At 43.6% G+C, this 21960-nt stretch overlaps 3 protein-coding genes across 5 annotated transcripts in view; 1 reads left to right on the forward strand and 2 right to left on the reverse strand.

Annotated features, from left to right (window-relative positions):
- Nucleotides 1-451: 451 nt before the first annotated feature.
- ccdc47 (coiled-coil domain containing 47) lies at nt 452-8517 on the reverse strand. Its single transcript, XM_010874169.3, is given in 14 exon segments — nt 452-1058; nt 1061-1094; nt 1210-1377; nt 2494-2603; nt 2711-2726; nt 2728-2770; nt 2913-2998; nt 3429-3539; nt 3706-3807; nt 4465-4530; nt 5001-5297; nt 5454-5546; nt 5662-5971; nt 8426-8517. Coding segments are annotated over 14 exon segments (1563 nt in total). The 5' UTR covers nt 8509-8517; the 3' UTR covers nt 452-1014.
- On the forward strand, nt 7493-17412 carry dcaf7 (ddb1 and cul4 associated factor 7). The gene is made up of 7 exons (XM_010874167.4): nt 7493-8260; nt 11892-12050; nt 13052-13163; nt 13465-13583; nt 15500-15709; nt 15791-15908; nt 16005-17412. Exons 1-7 carry the CDS (start codon nt 8123-8125, stop codon nt 16175-16177), a joined length of 1029 nt encoding a protein of 342 aa, XP_010872469.1. The 5' UTR covers nt 7493-8122; the 3' UTR covers nt 16178-17412.
- Nucleotides 17413-18448: 1036 nt separating this feature from the next.
- Nucleotides 18449-21960, reverse strand: part of kcnh6a (potassium voltage-gated channel, subfamily H (eag-related), member 6a) — a 44323-nt gene continuing 40811 nt past the window's right edge. For all 3 annotated transcript variants that reach the window (XM_029123617.2, XM_029123619.2, XM_029123618.2), the window contains 5 exons: nt 21647-21734; nt 20492-20767; nt 20125-20314; nt 19604-19808; nt 18449-19459 (listed from right to left, as the gene is read on the reverse strand). In XM_029123617.2, the coding sequence (XP_028979450.2) occupies nt 19184-19459; nt 19604-19808; nt 20125-20314; nt 20492-20767; nt 21647-21734 (1035 nt within the window). In that variant the 3' untranslated portion in view covers nt 18449-19183. The remainder of the gene's footprint in view (nt 19460-19603; nt 19809-20124; nt 20315-20491; nt 20768-21646; nt 21735-21960) is intronic.

The following is a 21960-nucleotide window of genomic DNA, read 5'->3' on the forward strand; positions in this document are numbered from 1 at the left end:
AAACCAGCCATTACAATTTTAACTCCTGATGCTTCCGTTTATATCTACGCATGTGTTAATCCTACTGAACATCATATATCAGGTTGTGATAAATATGGCAAACATAAACAGCAATAGACAAAAAGACATTCAAAATACCTTATGTACTCCTGCATTAATGTTTAGCCTCAACATGACTCCCTAAGTGTGTTTTTCTTAAACTAGTTTTAAGTCATTAAATTATCACGCAACTTTCAGTCCTAATATTGTTAGAAACAATAACGCTGACATAAATTGTAGCTTCTGGGACTTTGGAACAAATAATTTCAGTTTAATATAACTCAATCTCCTTCAACAACCCCAGACTGCTGACTCCAACTTAAGGTCAAATTTTGAACTAGTCGCACTGTCCCATTTGTCTATTTACAACTACTTACACAATTCTACTGAAGAAGAAAACTAGATTGTTCTGTAGCTTCCAGTGCATTTTATTATGTTTGCTCAAAAATTCACCAGAGACAGACATACCTTGTAAGGACTCGGTCACTTAGATAAATAAAAATTTGACACTTTGCATCTAGTTTCGCAGCATCAGTGTTACATTAACAGCTCATGAAAACATTCCTTTTAAAATAAGCATTTTTATTCCCACTGAGAGGTGCATCCCCAATCCCTGTAGATTCAATTAAAAAGCTCATTGAGCCGACTTGCTTTGAAATAAGCAATGAAGATCTAGGCAGAAGAAACAGTCTAAACAAACTAAAAAAAAAAAGACACGGGTCATCATGGCGACGGACTTGATATGGAAAACTCCTCTGTCCCTTTTGCTCGTTACTAGCAGCTCACTCACAGCCAAAGAGACCCCCCACTCTGATTGGAAATTGCGTTTCCATGAGAACAGAGAACAGCTAAGCTTGACACGTCCATGGAAAGGGAATGTCTGTGTTAGCTTGTGAGCCAGAACTGGTCGCTGAAGTGAGAGATGGAAGCAGTGGAGACCGTCTGAGCTGTGTGCTTGAATCCCTTCAGCCGTCCTTACATGGCTTTTACTTTGATCTGCTTCATCTTCATCTGCTTTTCTCAATCTTCTTCTGATCACGGCGTTGGGCAGCCTCCTGAAAGAAAGGGGCAGATTGTAGAGACCGTTAGAGAACGAGGTGAAGAGAAGGCCAATATGAACAGTGTTTAGGGCTCTGTTGTGTAATTGCTCTGGGGAAGGGTGGGGGTGACCTCCAGGCGCCGCTGTCGCTCAGGATCCTCCTCGCTCATGATCCTCTCTTTCTCAGCCCTTTTTTTCTCCTCCCGCCGGGTCTGAGCCGCCTCCTGGCGCTGAGCGTGTGTCTGCTTCAGGAAGTTCTCTTCCACGCGGGCACGGTTCTTATCAGCCTTCAGTTTCCCCTGAGGGATGGACGTGGGGGTAGAGAGATGTAGTTATTGGTAAAAGAAAAACTTGGAGGAAATAAACAAATAGGCCACTTTGACAGTGTACAAAGGTATTTGGACTAATTTCATGAATTTTTTATTTGTTTCTATGACCAACAATTGGCAGCCTCTGTATAAATGTGTACTTGGTGTTTTGATAATGCTTGGCTGCTCTCTGATGTGATGTACTTCATCCCCTGTCTTTGTTTCAAGCACTTAACTCCACCACATTGTTAAATGCCAGTCAGTCTGAAGAGATATTGGGTGCGCAGGCTTTTGATCCAACCCTGCTCAAACACACTAAGCTTCCTTGAGCATAGTTGACGATGTAAAACATTGCAAAGTTATGTTAAAATCCATTTTAAACTTCCCAAGTTAGGAACTTTCTATAGGATCACCCATGAATGGACTGTATTCACAATATACATAAAACGTAATCCTAATGTATAATTAGAGACAGAGGTATGTATGTATGTATAAGTATTGATCAGTAGGACTATAAGGGTGACGTAGTGTTTGTGGCCTTCTTCAGTGACCTGGGCTGAACACTGTCTACTGGCCTCTGGTTGTTTGGAACAATGACAGTTCCAGACAGATAAGAGAAGACTTATCCTCTCAGTACTGACGATTAGCAATGTAATGATGTGCGTAGAATGAAATCAGTTTGTACACTCTGCTGTGACTTAGGTTTTTTCTGTATTTGTATGTGGCGTTACAGACCTGATAGGCTATGTGCTTTGACTTTCAGCTCAGTGTTGTGCGTTTTAACTGATTCACTTTGATAATGCGCAACTTAATTATAACCAAATAATTATCCTGTCTACATAAATTCTCATTCAATACAAAAAAAACATCAAAATACAGTGGTAGTAAGCCTACACATCTCTCGCTCTGCACCCTACCCCTGTAAATACATTAGATTAACAAAAAACGAAATGTACTTTTTCCAAAACATTTAGGATTTTATCCTATTTCTGAACTTTCTCCAGATTTGAATCTCTTTTTTTTATATGTATTTTTTTTTTTTAAGTAAATGAATATACAAACTCTATACTAGTCAACCACCTACTAAAATGATCCTGCCATTCTCACCTCCCTGTTGAGGCGAAGCTTCTTGACCTTGTCGATGCTGTAGATGACCATGTTCATCAAGGGAAGCAGAGAGTCCATGTCTTTGGGAGACGTGTTGCCCATGCCAGGCACTAATCCCAAAACGCATGGAAATCATTCAGAGGCCATGTATCACATATGGTAAGTCAGCTGTCCATTAAGTATTGGACAGTATTTCCAGTGGACAGAAATAGCTCACCGTTAAATGTAAACAAACAACGTCTTCTTGGTCTCAGGTAGCTTCAAGGGCTGTCCATCCCTGAAACACAACGTGTTTGGAAATCAGCATCAGGTAACTGACCAGCTGTACATCACTTCCCCACACTGGCTTTATGACTCGACCAGTGGAAGGGTTATAACTTGGGTGGGTTATAGCTCATGTGCTGAGGAAACATACTTACTCTTGCATAACTTTTGGACCAGAAAATTGGTCCGAGAAATGGATGGACTCAATCTTGTCAGCATGGCCGGTTATATAATGAACCATCTGAAAGACCACGGAGCAGTAAAAGAACAGCAAACGTGAGGGCTCTTAAAACATGTGGCACAGTGTATTTATGCCATATACTGACACTTCAAACACTGACAGAACAGTTTACTGCAGCCTGGTAACAGCTAATGTTGGAAACCCTGATATGTGACCGCAAAGGGCCAACAGTCCATACCTCATGTTTGTGACTGGAGAAAACAGACTACAACGTGCCACACAATGAGAATATAACCAAGACTAACACACAAGCAAGAAACATTTCACAGAAGAAAAAAAAAAGTGTCTTTTTCTGGAGTTCATCTAACCACCTGCAACTGGACACGTCAACTGGACGTCAACGATTACCTTGAATGAAAAACAAGGTAGGTGTGGCCAATCAGTAAGTTAGTTGAACAACACCACTTATCGTGACCATTAGCCCCCATACCTTGCTGTCCATCACGCCGTCAGTGACTTCGCCCATCTCCGTCAGGATGGCCAGGGTCTCAGGAAGACCATACTTTGCCCCCGACTTGGGCTTATCACTGCAGAACTCACTCTGGGGACATACAGAGTCGGGTCAATGAGTAGAGCCACACAGTCTGGCACTCATTCATCACACTACCGATGTATCAGGTATTTCATTACACAGTAGTATGTAGTCATGTTGTGATATAATACTAATTGGCCGAATGACTTTTTCCTCATGTTGGCCAGTTTCTCACCAAGTCCTGCATCTCCTTCTGCATCCGGGCCATGGCCTTCCTGGTTCCCACAGCAAATACAAATGTGTCCATGTCCTCATCATTCAGGGTAACTTTGATTTGCTACAAAGGAACAAACAGATAGGGACATCACTAGACACCAGACAAATATAGAAAAGCTCTACCTACAGGACAGTATGGTTCAATCTTACTGACAGCGTTGATAAAGATGTGTACAATTTACAATTATATATTTAAAATACTGAGCGTTATTGTATGGGGATATATTTTATTCTAATACAACTGTCCATAGAAGGAACAATGAAATATAATGAACCGTTTCTTAATATCTCCACATGTTAGGATAACAATACTGAGGTTTTCGTGGTTTATTTGGTTCATTATAAAGAGTGGTTTTGGGATATGTGGCCTTTTTCTCAGATTGAAAGAGTCTGACCATTCTCCATTGTCCACCCATTAACATGGGATTTTGTCCACAGAACTGCAGCGTACTGCATGTTTTGTTAACTCAAGAGATGGTGGTGTGTGAAAATCCCAGGGGGTCAGATGTGAGATGCTAGAGCCATCATGTGTACCTAATAAAGCTGCCATTGTGTATGAGGGGTTGCATATTATATGCACGTGTTAAAAATGTGTTTTCCAACACACACAGATTGGGGATTTGATCAAGCATTCGCTCACTGGGCCAACAATTTAAGCTAACGAATCACCCCAATATCATAATTGATTTAATAATGTTGGCAGATATTGGGTACCCACCACTTGATCACACACTGGCCTCATCATCCGGGCCAGAACATTCAGCAGGTCTTGCCTCTTCAGGAACTGGGAGACACCAGAAAAGAAAAAGACAATAAGACAGAAGCTTTGATAGATGCTTCATTCAGATAAATACTTTCTTTCCTACACAAACACACAAAGTGAATACATTCAAGTGGTAAATCAGCTGTATCAACAATAACAAAACATCATACCAAACCTAGTTGTGTTAAAAAGCTGAGCGATAGGGCTGGAGAAATGTAACAACTGTCAAGTTCATATTCAGACCTAAGGATGCAAAGAATGACCATTCATACCGACATTCACACTTTGAACATGTTTCGACAATACGTGGCGTTTGTCCACGTTTATGCTGTAAACAAACACTGAGGTGAAAAGGTTCACATTCTGGGTTCTGAAGGGCTACAACTGTTGAACCAAGGTCATGAGGTGTTTAGAACCTACCATTGACAAGACTGAGTGGGAGCATTTCTTTAATTAGATATCCAACAACGGAGGGCGCAAACGCCTCTCACCTTAAGCTGGATGAGCATGCCCTCGCAGCACACGCGACCGGAGCACCACAGGTTATAGATGTGCTCGTTCTCCTGGTTCAGCTTCCCTGTGCTCACTGCGTCCTTATTGGTGCCATCATCACCCACCAGCGCAAAGTTGCTCTCCAGCAGCTCTCTATGGGAGTTGAACCAGGCCGCGGCCAGCCGGCTGTTCTTGTTCTTGCCGATGATGTAGTTCATGATATATGCCAGCAGGCCCGTCACCATCAGAATTTCCATGTAGTAGCTTTCCCAGCTGTTCTGTAGATGGGCTGGCACCTGGAAGGGGAGACAAGACAGACATTTTCACAAGGACCACTACAGTTATTTGATCTTGTGCAATGTGGGTGTCAGAACAGTTAGTAAAAATAAAACAAGACGTTGGAATCACTGGCTTCATAACAGTCTCTGGCCAAGCGTTAACAGTGAACTTACAGTGTGGATGATGAGAGGGTCTTTGAGGGACGGGCTGGGCTTCTCCATGCCGTCAAACTCATCGGGATCATACTTGCTGTACATGTCTTGATCCTAAAGCGACCCAAAATAAAAAAAAAATTGTTCCGTCAAAAGAAACTGCTAATGTGATAGTGTTCCAACCAAGGTGTATCTGTTCACATGCAAGCCAGGTTACAGCAGCCCCAACCTGTGTATCAGAGTCCTCAAAGCCGTCATCCTGTCCGTCCTCCTCCTCTAGCTCCACCGTGGCTTCGTCCTCATCGTCCTCCGCAGTTTGAACGTGGGGCGCTGCACGGGACGGAGTTGCCATCTCTGGCTCGGCCGTAGCGTCCTCGCTTACATCCTCAAACTCAGCGAAGTCATTGTCGTCTGCAAAGTCTGACAGGTCCTCCCCGTCATCAAAGTCATCATTGTAGCGTCCACTGGAGGCCGGCAGTGCCAAGAGCAGCAGTAACGTGGGCGCCAAGAGGTACACACTCTTCATGGTTGAAGCTGTGCTAGTAGAGGAAAGGCCAGAAGAACAGAAGGAAGGGCAGATATAATTAAGCTGGGGAAATGTAAATACAGGTCAAACCAGGTGGGTTTGAAATTGACAGAAGGTCAAACCAGCACAATGTCATCACCACCACAGAATGTCTTAGTCAACCTTACCCTGACTTGATGCCCAAGGGATTATTCCAACAAATATCTTTTAAATTACAGTGAGTTACAATACAACTTCCACTTTATTCCAATGAAAGAAATATGTCGGTTTACGCCTATGGTGGTCTGGCGTTATTTATATTTATTTAGAAGTCAACGCTATTCTAAAAATATGTATTGAAGTAGTTGCTTTAATATCGTGTTACCTAGCTATAAACACAATATAATTCTCTACACTAAGGTCGTTAGTCCGATTTTGGTACAGTCTTAAAAAGACAAGTCTCCATTTATAGTAATTCAGTTGAGCTACCTAGTTAGCGTATCGTTAGCTGTCTGTAGCCAAAACTATTGTGACTCAATCTGGTCAGTTTGACATGGTTTAGCTATCTGAAATCATAGAACACTCCAATTGACTGAAATAAGCTTTAAACGTTAAACGTTGGCTACAAATACAACACTGATTTGATTGTTGGTTAACAAAGGACATGTAATGTTAACAATCTAACTAAGGTTTACGTTAAACACCTTTTAGAAAGATTACTTGCTGATTAGCAAGCTTGTCAACCATCCCCCATCTAACGTTGGTTATGTACAATACAGTACTAGTAGTCAGATCCCTGCCACAGAACCTGGTTAGCTAGCTAGCTTAGTAGCTAACGTAGCTAGCTACCATGTATATACACAGTACCAAGCTTGCTACTACGATACAGCATGATTAAGTAAGTGATTCACTATAATAACACATATTGCTGTATCATCTAGCTGAATCAAAGTAACACAAAACTAAACATGTAACTTCACCAGTAATACCTCTGGAGTGTTAAAATTCGTTGCTCAGGAAAACGCTGACAGTGTCGTCGTTAGCTCAACTGTTCTGGGCGGTGGGGGGACACACTCACCCGTTGACAGCCTGAGTAACTAGCTAGACCATCTCAGAAATAAAGAGATACTCATCCCTTTGGAGAAACGTAACTAAAATACGCCCAGGAGATTGTCGACCAACCGTGTTCACGCGCTTTGATAAACTAATCGTCAACTATTTCCTTTTACGAAGCAAACGCTATGCTTCGAGAAGCTGCGTATTTTCTTATAATATAATGTCAAGATTCCAAAACTATAAAATATTACAAAGTGATATATATTTAATAATGTATTATTATTTTCCACAAGAATCTTGGTAATGTGCTAGTGTTTTTGAGCTAGCGCCCGATTGACTCGGATTGACTAAGAATACAGCGCGTCACCTTTTAACAACCTACGGGTAACGTAACCATTGGGCGTTTAGGATCTAGTGAATTTAGAAAATCTCCCCGTGAAGGATCTCTGATCATACCCAGAAATCTTGTCACGCACAACGTATGACGTATGGGGTTGCCGCCCCCCGAGCCCCCAGCACAATCTCATTCCCAATCTAATCAGAAATATTTTGTTAACGATTTCTTTTTAATCAATTACATTATTTGATACACTGTCATGTTACAATTTAATATTGTATTATAGCTACCCTACTTGGAATGACCCATTGAGGTATAAAATAACGGCGTTTCCAACCTAGACATTTTCTTTGATGGGATTGGGAGGAGATTCGAGTGTGCCCTACCCCCTCTTCGCTCTTTGTGGTTACAGCGGTGTTGGTGAAGTCGGAGATGGACCAAATTAGTTAGCTAGCAGCAGAGGGACCTTATTCGAATACATGTCTAATGCGTCTAATGTCTAAACCGTCACCTTAACTTCAATGCGTGTTGGCTTAATTGTCCTACACTGAGAGGGATTTCGGGTATTCCAACAATACTACAAGCGCGATAGCTAGGCTAGCACAAATATAGCTAACCTTAGCGAGCTAGTACTGCCGTTTGTTTTGACAGCTTTGGCACTGAACTACAGATTTCAAATGTGCATTTGGGAAAGCCTTTAACGAGCCTGGTGCATGCTATCCTACGTGAACGGTTATTATATTTAAAGGTTTTATTTAAGGACTCATTTAGTAATTGAACAAGCTTATTGCAATGTCGCTCCACGGCAAACGAAAGGAGATCTACAAATATGAGGCGCCATGGACGGTGTACGCAATGAACTGGAGCGTTCGTCCAGACAAACGCTTTCGCCTGGCCCTTGGAAGTTTCGTGGAAGAATATAACAATAAGGTAAGTAAGAAAATGAACTGCTCTTTTGTGAGGCACCATTGGTGCACCAGAATGCTCTCGTATTAGTTGGGACCACCGTGACTTCTCAATCGTTCATCCAATTTTGGGTGACCAGTGACCACAAAGTAGATAAAGAACTCTTAAGAACCGATAACACTTTCTCACCTGGACACCAGCCGTACGTTTTGGAAACTTTCCATATTGATCCAGAGGACATTCAGCATGTCCTCATGCTCACGGTATTGCATTTGAGCCCACCGCTAGGACACTTACTCTGTTCTTTTATGCCGTACTGCCTGTTCTGGGCTCCAGGTGCCAATTGATTGCTAGTGCGCCTGTGTGAATGAACTCCGTAAAGTAGATTTCAGCCACCAAAACATGAGCAGACATTTTATAATCGACTTTTAAAAGCTCTGTGCACTCAGACTCCATAATTGAAGATGTATGATAGGACCTGTGTATTGATGCATCCTCATGGCTACCTCTCAGCTGTCTATGCTTTAGTTTTACCCTGGCAAGTGCACACCTGTATCCACTGGTCAAAACACTAGAAACCCCTTGGCTGCTTGATTCAAGTGAGCTCATTTAGAGGTACAACAAAACTTTGAGACTGCTTGGGGTCCCCAGGTGAGATTTGAGAAACACTGCTCTGTCTGTGTTCCTGTTTATATCCGTTGGTATAGCAAATCCAGGGTTGTGGGTTGGATTCCTACAGGCGCCCAGTATAATTTGCCTTGTAAAAACTGCCTTATTCCTATTATTAACCAGTTACCAAATTCAATTGCGGTCGAAAATGATGACACCTGTGGTATATGATGTGATAAACCACAGCTATCAGCTAGTCAGCATTCAGGATTCGAAGCACTATAATGGGCCTTATACCACACCTCTGGCCTTATTGCTTAGGAACAACCCTGTTTCTAATAAAGTTGGGATGCTGTGTAAAATGACCAGAATGCAGTGATGTGCAAATCATTTATCCTTATATTTAATTGAAAATAGTACAAAGAATATTTTAAATGTTAAAACTGAGAAATGTTATTGTTTTTGGAGAAATACATGGCCATCTTTGAATTTGATGCCGGCATCACGTTTCAACAATGTTGTGACAGGGGCATGTTTGGCAACTGAGGCCAATTGCTGTAGTTTTGAAAGTGAAATGTTTTCCCATTCTTGCTTGATATAGGATTTCAAGTTCAGGGTCTCCTTTGTCCAATTTTTCATTTCATAATGTGCCAAATGTTTTTAATGGGTGACAGGTCTGGACTGCAGGCAGGCCATTTTAGCACCCGGACTCTTTTACTACAGGGCCATGCTGTTGTAATATGTGCAGAATGTGGTTTGACATTGTCTTGCTGAAATAAGCAAGTCCTTCCCTGAAAAAGGTGTAATCTGGATGGCAGCATATGTTGCTCCAAAACCTGTATACACTCACCTAAAGGATTATTAGGAACACCTGTTCAAGTTCTCATTAATGCGATTATCTAATCAACCAATCACATGGCAGTTGCTTCAATGCATTTAGGGGTGTGGTCCTGGTCAAGACAATCTCCTGAACTCCAAACTTGAATGTCAGAATGGGAAAGAAAGGTGATTTAAGCAATTTTGAGCATGGCATGGTTGTTGGTGCCAAACGGCCGGTCTGAGTATTTCACAATCTGCTCAGTTACTGGGATTTTCACGCACAACCATTTCTAGGGTTTACAAAAAATGGTGTGGAAAAAAGGGAAAAACATCTAGTATGCAGCAGTCCTGTGGGCGAAAATGCCTTGTTGATGCTAGAGCTCAGAGGAGAATGGGCCGACTGATTCAAGCTGATAGAAGAGCAACTTTGACTGAAATAACCACTCGTTACAACCGAGGTATGCCGCAAAGCATTTGTGAAGCCACAACAAGCACAACCTTGAGGCGGATGGGCTACAACAGCAGTAGACCCCACCGGGTACCACTCATCTCGACTACAAATAGGAAAAAGAGGCTACAGTTTGCACGAGCTCACCAAAATTGGACAATTGAAGACTGGAAGAATGTTGCCTGGTCTGATGAGTCTGGATTTCTGTTGAGACATTCAGATGGTAGAGTCAGAATTTGGCGTAAACAGAATGAGAACATGGATCCATCATGCCTTGTTACCACTGTGCAGGCTGGTGGTGGTGGTGTAATGGTGTGGGGGATGTTTTCTTGGCACACTTTAGGCCCCTTAGTGCCAATTGGGCATCGTTTAAATGCCATGACCTACCTGAGCATTGTTTCTGACCATGTCCATCCCTTTATGACCACCATGTTCCCATCCTCTGATGGCTACTTCCAGCAGGATAATGCACCATGTCACAAAGCTCGACTCATTTCAAATTGGTTTCTTGAACATGACAATGAGTTCACTGTACTGAAATGGCCCCCACAGTCACCAGATCTCAACCCAATAGAGCATCTTTGGGATGTGGTGGAACGGGAGCTTCGTGCCCTGGATGTGCATCCCGCAAATCTCCATCAACTGCAAGATGCTATCCTATCAATATGGGCTAACATTTCTAATGAATGCTTTCAGCACCTTGTTGAATCAATGCCACGTAGAATTAAGGCAGTTCTGAAGGCGAAAGGGGGTCAAACACAGTATTAGTATGGTGTTCCAAATAATCCTTTAGGTGAGTGTATATTGTTCAGCATTAATGGTGCCTTCGCAGATGTGCAAGTCACCCATGCCATGTGCTCTAATGCACCCTTATACCATCACGTATGCTGGCTTTTAAACTGTGCGCTGATAAGAAGCCGGATGGTCCCTCTCCTCTTTTGTCCGGAGGGCGCGGCGTCAGACCACCGGATAGGTTTCCATTTTGCTTCAGTCCATCTTAAATGACCTTGGACCCAGAGAAGGTGGCAGCGGTTCTGGATCTTGTTTATATCTGGTTTCTTCTTTCCATGGTAGAGTTTTTAGCGTTTGTGGATGCAGCGATGTACTGTGTTCATGGACAATGGTTTTCGTAAGTGTTCCTGAGCCCATGCAGTGATTTTTCTCTACAGAATCGTGTCCGTTTTTAAAACAGTGCTGCCTGCGGACCTGAAGATCACGGCCATCCATTATTGGTTTTCGGTCTTGCCCCTTGCATGCAGAGATTTCTCCGGATTCTCTGAATCTTTTAATGATATTATGTACCATAGATGACACCGCAAACTTGTTGCAGTATTTGCCTATACAGTTTTTCACAGAGTGGTAAACCCCTGCCCATCCTCACTTCTGACAGACCCATCCTTTCTGGAATTATCTTTTAATACCCGATCATGTTACTGACCTGTTGCCAGTTGATCTAATTCGTTGTGTGATATTCCACCAGGTTACGTTTTGTTAGCATTACACAACCTTTCCAGTCTTTTGTTGCCTCTGTCCTAAATTGTTTGACACATGTTGCTGGCATCAAATTCAAAGTGTGCATATATCTTTCCAGAAACAAAATGTCTTCGTTTCATCATTTGATATGTTGTCTTTGTAGAATGTCCTATTAAATACAGGGTATAAATGATTTGCACATCATTGCATTCTGTTTTCATTTATTTTGTTCGCAGGATCCTTTTTTGGAAAACGGGGTTGTATTTACATAATGCGGTTTCTCGTGTCGTTGCTGTCTGTATACAGGTGCAGATTGTGGGTCTGGAAGAGGAGAGCTCCGAGTTCATCTGCAGGAACACCTTTGACCACCCGTACCCCACCACCAAGATCATGTGGATCCCAGACAGCAAGGGGGTTTACCCAGACCTGCTTGCTACTAGTGGGGACTACCTGCGCATCTGGAGGGTATGCATACCGCCACATCATCCTCAACACTTCATCCAGGGCCTTCTTCTTGCTTAAAAGATGATAAATGTGGTTGGTGCCGGAAAAGTATCCGGGAGATTAGTCTAACATGCACCCAAGATTTGGAACTTCAACAGGATTCTTTCACTCCTTGCCATATCTGTTCTGATGAGAGAGATGTGAGAGTCGAAGCCTTGGTTGGATAATGAACATGATTCCTGTCTGAAGGCATGTCTATGTGGACATGATTCCTGTCTGAAGGCATGTCTATGTGGACATGATTCCTGTCTGAAGGCATGTCTATGTGGACATGATTCCTGTCTGAAGGCATGTCTATGTGGACATGATTCCTGTCTGAAGGCATGTCTATGTGGACATGATTCCTGTCTGAAGGCATGTCTATGTGGACATGATTCCTGTCTGAAGGCATGTCTATGTGGACATGATTCCTGTCTGAAGGCATGTCTATGTGGATATGTCCTAGGTGCTGTTTGTTAAACCACCAGTGTGACCGTGTATCAGTTCTGGACCAGTCCAAAGGTGTTTCTGCTTTTGAAGCATGCCATATCAACTCCTGCATACTCACTTAGGCAGTAAAAGTGAGGACATATGGTCCTGAGCAATAATAAATGTTAAGCCTCAGCCATACCCATACTCACAATATTCATGCCTTTCCCAGGCTCAATTGCTTCTGTCAAATTCAAGGGCCAGGCCGCATACTGCAATGACTTGTGCCCTGCCGTGTTAAACCGCGTACGACTAAAGATTTACAGCCGTCTACAGGCAGCTATTTTCTAATGAGCGCCACAGAGCGGGCTCCACTAGCCTATCATGTCTCAAATTGACAGTCACCCACCATTCTGCCATGCTCAGTTCCTGTATTGCCTCTGGCCAACTAATTATAGAGAACTCTGTTTTGATGATTAGCCTGTAGTCTACTTCATGTTTGTCTCCGGGTAGTGTGTCTGTCACCTAGTGACTTGTTAAATCTCACGCTTTAGGTCAGCGACACGGAGACCCGTCTGGAATGCTTGCTGAATAACAACAAGAACTCAGACTTCTGTGCCCCACTCACCTCGTTTGATTGGAATGAAGTGGATCCTAATTTACTGGGTAAGAGGGGCCACGTGCATACAGCTGCACCCTGTTTGGTTTTCTGTGCTACTTGCTCATTAACAACTCACCTGGTGTCTTAGGTCTCAAACAGGGCTCGATTAGAGGGGGATGGTGGGGCTTTAGACAGTGGAACTGGATTGGCGGCAAATTCCGAGTATTAGGAATCAATGTGTTAGGTTTGCAGGTCCAATGATGGACCTGTTGTTTTGCCGTCAGTGTCCACAGAATGTTTGTCAGATTAATTATATCTGGTTTCTCAAACCTATATGTAATCCTTGCTCTGATCTTTCCACTCCAGGCACCTCTAGCATTGACACCACCTGCACTATCTGGGGTCTGGAGACTGGGCAGGTGCTGGGCAGGGTTAACCTTGTATCAGGCCATGTCAAGACCCAGCTCATTGCACACGACAAAGAGGTTGGGAAGCAGCGGTTTAGGGAATGTACACTGCTCAAAACAATTTAGAAAACGCTTAAATCACACATCAGGTCTCGATGAACAAAAAATATTAAAGATCAAAATCTTTACTGAACATTGTGTAAGTCATTGAACAAAATGATCTAACAACTGTCAATGGAAACCAGAATCACCAACCGATTGAGGGCTAGATTCAAACTCACACTGAAAATCTGAGTAAACAATTATCACAGCAGCTCAGTATGACTCAGTAGTGTGTATGGCCTCCACATGCCTGTATGCACTCCCAATAAAATCTGGGCATGCTCCTGATGAGAAGGCGGATGGTGCCCAAGATCCCAGACCTGGATCAGGGCATCAATGAGCTCCTGGACAGTCTATGGTGGTACTTGGCGGCATCAGATGCCTCTATGGGGGTTGTCTTGCTGTTCCCTCTCCAGTGCACCTGTTGTCACTTTCATTTGCACCAAAACAGGTGGCATTGAAACACATTTGCTTATGCTTCCTAACTGGACTGATTGATATCCCTCAAGTTTAACTGACTTGGTGTTATACTGAGATGGTTACGTGTTCCCTTCATTTTTTTGAGCAGTGTAGTTTGCTGGTATGAATTTGCATGTTTTGACTGTATTGCCCATTTTAAACCAAGTGTGATTGTCAAAAATGTAACCATGTTTGAACAGAACCCGAAAGAAATGGGGGCAACCAGGCTGTTAAATTTGTTTTGGGCATTTCTCGTTGGACCTAGTCATTATTACTGTAATGTATTGTCTCCAACTTAATGGGAATGGAGCGCTAATCCTGTGGCAGTGTGTTTACGCTCTAATACTCTTTGACTTTCACATAGCTAGTTCAAATTCCTTGTCAAGGAAACCAACAAAAACCAGCAGAACTTCTTGTTACTCCTGCTTTGTTCTAAATAGTATATTTTACATTAAACTGTCTGATAATACATGCTTTGCAAACATAAGCCATCAAAGTTCTAAACGTAAAGGTAAATGTCTGTGCACTGGATATTACCAAACCATATAAACCAACACAACCAGCCCAGCTGGGTTACGTCACTGAATGAATAGACCAGGGGAAATACAGTCAGTCTCAAATGTGCTGCAAACATTGGGCTGAACTTTGACTTTGACTCATGAATTTGACTATATAAACATCATTCAGTTATTTTCAGAATTATCATAACACTTGTTTATAGGTGTATGACTTTGTCCCTGGGTCTACCAGTGTAATGACTGTAGTTCTGTTTATAGGTGTATGACTGTGTCCCTGGGTCTACCAGTGTAATGACTGTAGTTCTGTTTATAGGTGTATGACTTTGTCCCTGGGTCTACCAGTGTAATGACAGTTGTTCTGTCTATAGGTGTATGACTTTGTCCCTGGGTCTACCAGTGTAATGACAGTTGTTCTGTCTATAGGTGTATGACTTTGTCCCTGGGTCTACCAGTGTAATGACTGTTGTTCTGTCTATAGGTGTATGACTTTGTCCCTGGGTCTACCAGTGTAATGACAGTTCTGTCTATAGGTGTATGACTTTGTCCCTGGGTCTACCAGTGTAATGACAGTTGTTCTGTCTATAGGTGTATGACTGTGTCCCTGGGTCTACCAGTGTAATGACAGTTGTTCTGTTTATAGGTGTATGACTTTGTCCCTGGGTCTACCAGTGTAATGACTGTAGTTCTGTTTATAGGTGTATGACTGTGTCCCTGGGTCTACCAGTGTAATGACAGTTGTTCTGTCTATAGGTGTATGACTTTGTCCCTGGGTCTACCAGTGTAATGACTGTAGTTCTGTTTATAGGTGTATGACTTTGTCCCTGGGTCTACCAGTGTAATGACAGTTGTTCTGTCTATAGGTGTATGACTTTGTCCCTGGGTCTACCAGTGTAATGACTGTAGTTCTGTTTATAGGTGTATGACATTGCGTTCAGCCGCGCGGGAGGTGGTCGGGACATGTTTGCGTCTGTTGGGGCCGACGGCTCCGTACGCATGTTTGACCTCCGTCACCTGGAGCACAGCACCATCATCTATGAAGACCCCCAGCACCACCCACTCCTGCGCCTCTGCTGGAACAAACAGGACCCCAACTACCTGGCCACAATGGCAATGGACGGCATGGAGGTCATTCCATGTCTTTCTCTTTTGGTTGGGTTATGTTCCATTCTCTGTCCCCATCTCACCTTGACTCCTTTGCCGTCTCAGGTGGTGATTCTGGACGTGCGCGTTCCCTGCACACCGGTGGCCCGCCTCAACAACCACCGGGCCTGTGTTAACGGCATAGCCTGGGCTCCCCACTCCTCCTGTCATATCTGCACAGCAGGTCCGACACCAGCTGTCCTCAGACCCCGCCCCAAGTACCTTCTCACTGCCTCACGTCCACGTAATCATAACGTATTGCCCTGTTCTCCGTCCTCAGCTGACGACCACCAGGCGCTGATATGGGACATCCAGCAGATGCCCCGGGCCATTGAGGACCCCATCCTGGCCTACACGGCCGAGGGGGAGATCAACAACGTCCAGTGGGCCTCCACCCAGCCTGACTGGATTGCCATCGGCTACAACAACTGCCTGGAGATCCTGCGGGTCTAAAGCCAAACGTGAGCGTAGGAACGGATGTGAGGGGATGGGATGTCCAGAACGAGGTCTGTTCAGAAGATGGACTTGTTTTGTTTTTTTGTTGACTGAAGTGAATCTAGCTGGACTGCCTGGACTCAGTGCACTATCCTGACGGATGAATGTGGATACAGTGAGAGCCTCCCACATTGTCCCTGTTCAACCGCTTTCTGATAGAACTTCCCCCTCAGTCAGGAGTGTGTTGTCCACTTATTTATTGTTTTGTTCATACAATAGTCAGGTGTCTTTAGAACAATTCTACATGTTCATTTTGGAGTGAAAAGGGGCAGTTTAAACCCAGGACTACTACTTGTGTATTTTTAACCTGTTTTAAACCAGCAGCAATGAAGTAAGATGTGGTGTTTGTGTTTGATATGACACAGACTTATTTAGAGTCAGGAAACTAGATTTAAAGGGACACTCCGACATTTAATTTAGCAGTCTGCATTTCTTTATGAACTTATTTAAAGTAATTTTAAAGTTGTTTGCTCATACCCAACTACAAGCACGATTGGACTGTGATAATAGTCTAACGTAGTAAATTGACTCAAGCATTTTGATCACTCATAACACAGCTGCATGTTTCAGCGTATGGATTACCTTTACAGTTTTCAGTGTGGACAAGACATCTAAAACCAGGCTTCATAACTCTGGTCTTGATTTTTTTTTTGTTGCCAAAAGGCTTGGAACAACTGCAGTTCCTTCTCCTATACTTTGCAAAACCGAAGTTTACTTTGAAGAAGGAAACCCTTGTTTCCTTTGTCACGCCGCATCTTTTCTTTTAGCATGTTTGAATGAGGGAAATGTACATACTTATAAATAAATGAACAAAGATATTGATGCAAATGTTCATGTAGTAGCTTTTTTCATAGACGTTTGTATGAAGGAATTTGCTGTGACTGTATTCCTTCATGTCCTTGACCATGGTCAGTGTCGTCATTTGCGGCTCTGTACTCTAGGTGAGGATTTGATGATATATTTAGGAGCGGACAACGTCACTAGAATGTGGAGATGACAATGTTTCGCAGAGAAGACATGGTTCTCTCAGCTTCTAACAATGAATTTCTCTGCAATGTTCTTAGCATGACCCAACTGAATAAACCTTTTTTTGTAAAATATAAAACATTTCTATGAATTCAGCAAATAAGCCCAACTGAAATTGATCCAAACCACCCAAGTCCTCACCCATGAATAAACAACGTGTCAGTTTGTTTCTGTATTGTGTGTTAAATCTTTAATCTAAAAAAGATAAATAAGAATTGTGTTCTTCACTACGCCTTTACAGAACAAAGGCTTAGACTTGAGTTTCACTTGAAACTGTCAGAAACATCTTCAATCTGGGATTCTGAAACCATGACAGTATCCCAGTAACATCACTTGATCGGCAGATTCCTTTCAAATAATTGTCTCTCAGATAGGCTTCAAACATCCCTAACTTTGGCACCTTTAGTTTTTGCACACATTTGGGTGGGATTCAATCTAATTAAGGAATTTGACAATGTACCATTTAAATGTCATTTCTAATTGCGATGACTTACCATAGTGGGTGGTGGGTGGTGGGTGGCAGAAAACCATTGTAAAAAAATAATTTGTAAACTATGTAATTTAGAAAAAGTTAAATAAATTCTTAGCAGCATTTCTGTTTATTGTAAATATTCTTTCAACCCATTTTGGTTGTAAAGATACTTTTGACTTGTGCTGGTTTTGGCCTTTTATCCACCGTTTGATGACTTCTGATTTAATATTGATGTGATATCTAAAAACACCTCTCCTTTTAAATGTAAAACGCAAAATAAATGCAATCAGATTGAATCCCAGCCTCCAGTACATTTTCAAAATGGGTGACACACGAACACAACACAACACACACCTGAAAAAGAGATGACACCCTTGGTGTTACAACAGTAATGTGACAGATACCGTAGACTTACACAAGCATGATGGACTAAGCAGAGTGGCAATGGCCCTATAAATGGTGCTTACGTTGCTTCACGAGTGCTACATCAACACTGAAGGAGATGAGACGCCTGTCTGCTTTGCATGTCACTTCATCATATATTGCTTTTCATGAACTCGTAAACTGGGAGAACATGAGAATAAAGTTACTGTATAAAACATCATGGGCACTGATACAGTATTTACCACAGTCACAGTGTTCCACACACAGTCCCTACATAAACACTATGCATGTATATAACCATTTGCATTCATACCATCTCTCGATATTACGTTACACCAAAACAGCAATAATGTGAAATAAATATATTTGTGCATTCTGACAAGTCATAAGTACTACACTTCCCAGACTCAACCCTCATCAACCCCATTCCATTGTCTCATTTTAATTGTATACTACGAAAACACGTTTCAGTTTTAGCTTGTGTGGACATATATACACACACAATTCTACAGAATGTACTTTGGCCAAATTCTTCTAAGACATAGGGACCATGGCAATAGAGACCAAGGCAGCATACCGGGTCACTTCACAAAGGACAGGAAATGCCAGGTCTTACAGCTTTGAAATCCAGGGAAAAGGGGCTTTGGTACTATTGGGAGTGTCTTTGTGATGTATGTGTTGTGTGTGTACGTGTGTGTGTGTGCGTGTGTGCTTATAGTCAGCCCGGTTTCATATCAAAGCTCCATAGGCAGACCTAGGCCCCCCTCAGACTTTGTGGGTCCCCAGGTTACAGTAAGCCTAAGTCCCCTGTCATCACTGCCTTGGGTCCTTAGAGAGAGAGATGTTGGTTGTTCGGGATGTGAGGTGCTTCGCTCCGGACCCTTGTCAGTCAGTGGGAACAGGTTCTCCATAGAACCACCACTCAGCTACGTGGAAGGCAACCCACGTGATCAGCAGCATCTTACAGGTCAGGGGTCGGGGGGGACACGAGGTCGGGGGGGTGAGTAGTGCCACCGTACGGCTGTCCTGTGGCGGTGCAGGGAGTGTCGGGAGGGAGGGTTAAGGTTGAAGGTTGAAGGGTTTTAGCTTCCTGGCAGGTTGGGGTCAGACACGCGCCTCCGAATCTCCTGCCCCTCCGAGGAGGTCTCCAGGTTGTCCGGGAGGGAGGGGAAGCGCAGGCTGCCACACAGCAGTCCAGAGGGCCCCGGGGTGGGGAAGGAGACCTGGGCGGGTCTGAGGTCCATGCAGGGCCCTGAAGGGGGCGCTGTCTCAGGGGACATGGTGTCATCAGAGGCCACGGTGAGGTGGATACCGCTGGACAAGGAGTCCTTGGACTTTTCCTTGTCTGAGTCCAGGCTCTTCAACAGAAAGAGGGGAAGGGGTTCAGCATCTCTGTAGACTGTATTTAGGGGCAGGGTCATGCTAACTCCATCATGTCACACGCTGCACCTATACACCTATGTGAAATCCCCCAGTGTGAATAATGTACAGTCGGGACCCACCTGCTGAGGCGACGGGGCGCTGGCAGTCTGGTTCGGGGAGTAGTGGAGGATGGGGGCTGCCGGGGCGTGCGGGCCGGTGGGGTGAGGTGGCTGAACAGGGCGAGGTCCTGTTGGCACGGCGGTGTAGGCCGGGGGGACCAGGGCTGCCTGCCTCCGAAGCAGCTGCAGGATGGCCGTGATGTCTGCTGTCATTCGAGTTTCCAGTCTGGGCGGGGCCAAGTATGGAGGCGGGATGAGAGGAGACTCCATGGATTAATCGGGTCAATGGTCTGTGATCTGTCTTTTGTTCTATGTTCTTCCCCCAATTTTTTTTCTTTCTTTACCTGTCTGTTAAATCTGGTCCTGCTCTTCTGACAGTCCCTTTAGAATGATCCCATTGTCTGGTCTCGTGTACTTCTTCTCTCCTCTCCTGTTCTCTCCTCTACTGTCCCCTCCCCATCACTCCAACCCTCTCCTCTTCCCTCCTCCTCTCACTCCTTTCCTTTCCTCTCCCTCCCCTCTCATCCTCCTCTCCTCTCTACCTGTGCAGCTGGGACTGAAGAAGCTCCAGTCGAGTCTCCAGTTCCCTGGGCCTGTCCTCTACAGAGGGGGGAGGGTGGAAGGTGGCCCTCACTGAGGAAACGCTCCGCTGGGGGTCTGACAACTGGCTGCTCCTCTGACCAGGCCAATACCCATACACCCCTGGGCCTGGTGTGTCGATGGGAGCACCAGCTGGAAGGTGAAGAACAACCAGAGATGCCTGTGTGAATGCCTCAAAGCAGGTTGTAAATTACACTCCCCTGATCTTACACTCTTAAAAAGAAGAGTTCAAAAAGGCTTTCTTAAGGCCAAGAGTTTAGTTCATGTGTAATACTATGCCGTGTCATGTATATGTCAGTCTCTCTCTACCTGTGCATTGGGGTCCTCCTCTGTCCAGGGGCAGTCCCAGGCCATCGGAGGGTCCGCTGGGGGGCAGCAGGCTGACCACGGCAGGGGGGTAGTTCCCCGTGTTGTCCCTAGGGGAGTACAGTTCTGCCTTGTTGTGTCCCACAGGCTCGTCCTCCTCACTGGACTGAGAGCAGGTGCTACTACACACGCCATCCCAGTGGGAGTCAGTGTTAGGGCCTCTGTGGTTCCCCATGGGACACGACCGGTCTGGGAAGGAATCCTCACGGTCCATTCCATCTACACAGGGCCAGGGCATTTACCATGACAACCGGTGCTTTAGACAAAACAATTATTGTAACACTGCCTGCATTTTTAACAATGTATAGAGACATTTGGTCTAGAAGGTTCTATCTACGCAAAGCAACACTGCTAAAACTTTATTTTGCAATAGTAAATTGACAGTAAACATTTAGCTATTTATAAATAAAATGTGGTTCGTTTTTTGCAAAACAACTTTGCATGGATGTTTTGGTATTGATATAGATCCAGACTACAGCAATGCCTTCTATATGGCCTGAAACCTAAGGGCACCTGGATGTATTTATTAAAACCATGGAGAGCTTATGTTATCAACATTATTACGAATTGAATGTGGAAGGAAATCAAAGTTAGTGCAAAACAGAATAAGTCCTTACGATATGAAAAATCAACAACTTGGGACTACAATGTTATATCTGCATAATCGTATGGTGTTGAATTGTATTTTTCATCCCAGATTTCAAAACAGTTTTAAGATGTTTTACTCTTTAGTGAAGTACATCACCTTACATGCTAATATTTTACATGCTAATATTTTATTTCATGTCACCCCAGAATTGTGTATTGGATCACGTATATACTTCTATTTACAAAAATGTCAGCCCGAACTTTCTACAACAGCGCAAACAGACTTGCACGTACACACACACACACACATTACATTTTACTAACATTGTTGGGACCAACAAACATTATTATTACCATTCAAAACTCAATCTTCCCTAACCCTAACCTTTACCTGAAATGTTTTACCTTAACCCTGAATCTGACCACTAACTTCAATTTTAACCTAGCTAAAGCTTGAAATAGCCATTTTCCTACTCAGATAGTAAAACACCCATACAAACAGTCTCTCACCAGGCCGGTTTCTTCTGCGTCGTGGCCGTGATCGTCGGAATCCACATTCAGAGTCCTCACTTGGCGTAGCCTGGTTTATTCTATCTACCTAATACACAGTAGCTTCAGTAATTCACCAACATTTTATACATACCAGACATTGTAGTTAATCTGTTTTAGACACACTAAAATATTCAACAAGAAATTATTTTGCAAACAGATTTCAGAAGCTCTTTATACAACTACGGACTGGTTCTCCAGGCCCAAATCAAGACATTTCCTGGACTGAAAAGCACTCAAAGCAGGTTCGCCATAGAGCATATGTTTAGTGCAGG

The sequence above is a fragment of the Esox lucius genome, chromosome 11 (genome assembly GCF_011004845.1).
Source record: "Esox lucius isolate fEsoLuc1 chromosome 11, fEsoLuc1.pri, whole genome shotgun sequence".
In the NCBI taxonomy this organism is placed as follows: domain Eukaryota; kingdom Metazoa; phylum Chordata; class Actinopteri; order Esociformes; family Esocidae; genus Esox; species Esox lucius.